General features: G+C 48.6%; 1 protein-coding gene across 1 annotated transcript; it reads right to left on the bottom strand.

Annotated features, from left to right (window-relative positions):
- Positions 1-842: 842 nt before the first annotated feature.
- foxc1a (forkhead box C1a) lies at positions 843-3,617 on the bottom strand. Its single transcript, XM_072688713.1, has one exon. The coding sequence runs from the start codon at positions 3,345-3,347 to the stop codon at positions 1,737-1,739; it is 1,611 nt and encodes a 536-aa protein (XP_072544814.1). The 5' UTR covers positions 3,348-3,617; the 3' UTR covers positions 843-1,736.
- Positions 3,618-4,099: the final 482 nt, after the last annotated feature.

Below are 4,099 nucleotides of genomic sequence, written 5' to 3'. Positions count from 1 at the left end.
AAACAGATCTACTTGAAGAATGTTACGCTTAGGTGCCACTGCGTACCTTCAGCAGTTCTGATGAACCCCCCCCCCCCCCCCCCACCCCCACCCTCCACACACACACACACACACACACACACACATACATACAACCAACACGACTATCGTTGCATTTAGCTGCAGTAGTTTCCTGATGCTGTTGTGCAGCATCATACATATCTGTCATTTATTCGGGGTCTTTATGACATTCCTAAATTATGCACAATGCACATATATGATGCGCTGGTCATCCAAAGCAGCGGGGAGTTGAAATAGACCAGAAGGCCCTGATGACACATCACTCAATACTGACAAGCCGCGATGCCTACCAGCTATAGGAGCTGAGTATTCTTGCAAACAATGTAAACAAAAACCTCAACGACACCTCAAGGCAATTAAACTATTATCATCTAATCCTCTGCAGAGGACGTGTTAACATGTTTACTCGCAGACACTAGGCTTTTTTTTTTTTTTTTTTTTTTTTTTTGTCATTGTTTTTGTTTGTTTTCTTACAATTTATGAATGTTACTGTGTTGGCTTTGCAAATATGTTGAAGATTATACAAATCAGTACCTTCTCTATACTGCTGTCTTACAATGATGATCTTGGTTTAAGTTTCATCTGCATTTATCTATTATAAATCAATTTCAATTCAATTCTGTACATTCCTAAAATGAGCACCTCTGGCCTACACGACCCGAGCTATTCCGTATTTTTATATATTCAGTTTTAAACGGACAGAATATACAGACACTCAACAAATACAAGCCCTAGATAAAGACTTTTGTCTCCCAAACCTACGCAAAAAAAATAAAAATAAAAAACTCCTCCGAGTGCACAGCGTAGTATTGCGTTTTTTACCTAAATTCTAATGAATCTAAATTTAGGCCTGCAAAGTAAAAGCATGCACAACAATCCTTAGGGGGGGACACATGACTGTCGTTTAGAAAGATAATGTTTTTAAGCTGTACAAAATCCTCTTATTTCCATCGTAGGCAAGCAGTTTTTACACATTTCAATGGCCTCAACCGCTGACCTGCCAAAGGCTTTCATAGTAAAACTTTACATGTGAAAATTCTAACCCACTATTTCAAAGCGTTAACCCTTAATTGTTGGTTTAAGAAATCAGACGTAGCATATTTTTAACTGCAATAAAATGGTCATTTATTTAAACAAACAATGCAGTTCCTTCAGAATACTTTTTTGTCTTTTTTTTTTAACAAAATGAGATAATTTGAAAGAATAATGACGATATACACGATCCGTTCCTCTTTATAATGGAACATTTCTGGACATTTAAGGCAGTTTTTAGAAACACGTTTTTTTGGTGTTTTGGTCCATAATATCCGGCTACATTTTTTTCATTTTAGAAATAAATTACTATATGCAATTTACACGTAATAACAAGTCCATTGAAGTCTCGTGTTTGTATTTTTTAAAACATTAACCACAAGGGATATAGCTCACAAAAACGCGAAAAACACAAAAAGAGACTTACGTGTTATTTTGCAGTAACACTGTCCTTAAAAAACCAAGATGAGCATTTTTTGGACTCATTTGTGTTCTGTTTTCAGGCAAAGTCCATTTCTTCAGAGCTTGGGTGAGAGTAGGCATGGAGAAAACTGGAGGGACAAAAACCAGGGGTCAAAAATAACAGCAATGAAAAAAAGAACAAAATAAAAAAATGTTGGTGATTTTTGTTTGTGTGTTTTTGGTCAGAATTTGCTGCAGTCATACACGAAAGCCCCCGAGGCTCGGTATAAGGACTGGCTTGGTGGGAAAGCCATCTGACAGCTGCTGCCGCCACCGCTGCCCCCGCCGCCGCTGCTAGTTCCGTTCACGGGCGAGTTATTGAGACCGATCCGCTGCGACTCAAACATCTCCCGCACTGCGTGAAAGTTCTGCTGCTGCGCGGTCGGGTAGGTGGCGCCCAGGTGGCCCAGCTCTCCGGCCTGGTTCAGGTACCACGAGGCGAGGCGGCCCTGGTGCGCGTGGTGGGCGTGGGAGTGGTGCGGGTGGCCGCCGTCCTGGCCCAGCGACGCCGCGCTGGTGGTGGTGATGGAGTAGTCTGGCAGCGCGTCGTCAACGCTGACGCTCGAGCGCTCACCCGCGTACAGGCTCATGGCCTGCATGTTGCAGTGGTACGTGGCGTTGGAGGTGGCCGTGACGGCGCCGCCGCATGCCGAGCTCTGGTGGCACGGCGAGCCATAGGCAGACGCCTGCACGGGCGAATAGTTGAGCGACAGCGACCGCGACGACGAGGAGGATGACGAGGAGGATGAAGAGGATGACGAGGATGAGGAGGTAGACGAAGGCGCAAGCTCGGCTGCGGGGCCCGGCGGAGATCCACGCAGCGACGTCATGATGTTGTCCACGCTAAAGCCCTGGGCTTGGTGGTGATGGTGGTTGTGGTGATGGATATGGTGGTGATGTTGTTGCTGTTGTTGCTGTTGCTGTTGGTGATGATGATGAAGGTGATGCTGCTGGTCCTCCAGGCCCACGGAGCGCGCGGACGGGCTCGCGCTGGACATGCTGCCACCTCTGCTGTTGCTGCTGCTGCTGTCTGGGCTTTCGATCTTGGGCACGGTGCCTAGCGCGGGCGAGACGGCCTGAGGCGGAGTGCATGCACCGTTCTCAGTTTTAATGTCCTGAATGCGCACGGGCTGCTGCTGCTGCTCTTGCTGGCCCTCTCGCCCCTGTTGCTGCTGCCCCGTTTGCCCCGTGGGTTGCCGCGTGGAGGTGTCCTTCACCTGCCTCTCCTCCTTCTCCTTCATAGCGTCCTTCTTCTTGAAGCGCCTCCTGCGCCTCAAGAAGCTGCCGTTTTCGAACATGTTGTACGAGTCCGGGTCCAGTGTCCAGTAGCTGCCCTTGCCTGGCTTCTTGTCGTCGCGGGGCACCTTGACGAAGCACTCGTTGAGGCTCAGGTTGTGGCGGATGCTGTTCTGCCACCCTTGCTTGTTGTCGCGGTAGAAGGGAAAGCGCTCCATGATGAATTGGTAGATCCCGTTCAGCGTGATCTTCTTGTCCGGAGAGTTCTGAATGGCCATGGTGATCAGCGCGATGTAGCTGTAAGGGGGCTTGACCATGTCCTTGGGCTGCGGCGGCGGTGGCCCCATTGTCGGCGGTCCCATCGGTCCAGCCGCGCCGTAAGGCCCGTAGGCGCGCGCTACGCTCGCCGGGTACTGCTCATGCGAGTACACGCTCATGGGAGCCGCCATGCCCGCGTAGGCCCCGCCGCCGGCCGCGCGGTAGTACGTCTGATCGCCGCCAATGTACGGCACGACGCCCAGTGAGTTTGGACTGGATACAGAATAGCGCGCCTGCATGGCTCTCGGCAAATAAACAACAATAACAACAAGAGCAGCAAAACTAATAACAACAACCAAGCCAATATGCAGCAATATTCGTATCCACTTTCTCTCTTTTCCTTTCCTCTCCTGCTTTCAGTTTTGTCCAAAAGAAGCCGCAGAAGAAGTAGAAGTAGAGGGCAACTCCACGGCGCGGTCCACAGCGCGCTCGCCGCGTCTCTCCACCGGGAAACGCAGAACGTCTGAAGTCCACGCAGCCGTCGCGTCGCCAGGACTTTGTGCGCGCTTCATTTCTTTTTCTTTTTCCTCCCCCCTCCTTTTTACTTTTTGTTTTTTTGGCCGCCACCAAAAGCTCCACCCTCTACTCCGGCTAAACTCCACCCGAACCGACCAATGGGACGCGTGGAGACACTTCTGGCCACACACACGGTTATAGGAGGGGAGGGGAGGCACGGGAGGTGTTGGGACGTCCCAACACACACGCACCCGCACGTATATACATACCTATTGGTGAACTTCTTAAAAATAAAGGTGCTATGAAGAAGAACCATAGATGCCATAGACGAACCTAAAATTTCTAAACTGTGTGAGTGTAAAAAACATTTACATCAGGCGAAGATTCTTTACGCCTTTAAGAAGATCTTCACACTCGCGCTTTACGCATGAACATGGTTCTTGATGGAAACATAAGTGTTTATTTTATGGCATCAATCAAATAACATTTTGTAGCACCTTTCATTTCTGAAAATGCAGTTGAAAAGTCAACAGAT

This window comes from Salminus brasiliensis, chromosome 9 (assembly GCF_030463535.1).
Source record: "Salminus brasiliensis chromosome 9, fSalBra1.hap2, whole genome shotgun sequence".
NCBI classification, from domain to species: domain Eukaryota; kingdom Metazoa; phylum Chordata; class Actinopteri; order Characiformes; family Bryconidae; genus Salminus; species Salminus brasiliensis.
The sequence above is the reverse complement of the archived record's forward strand: the minus strand, read 5'-3'. Positions and strand labels throughout refer to the sequence as shown.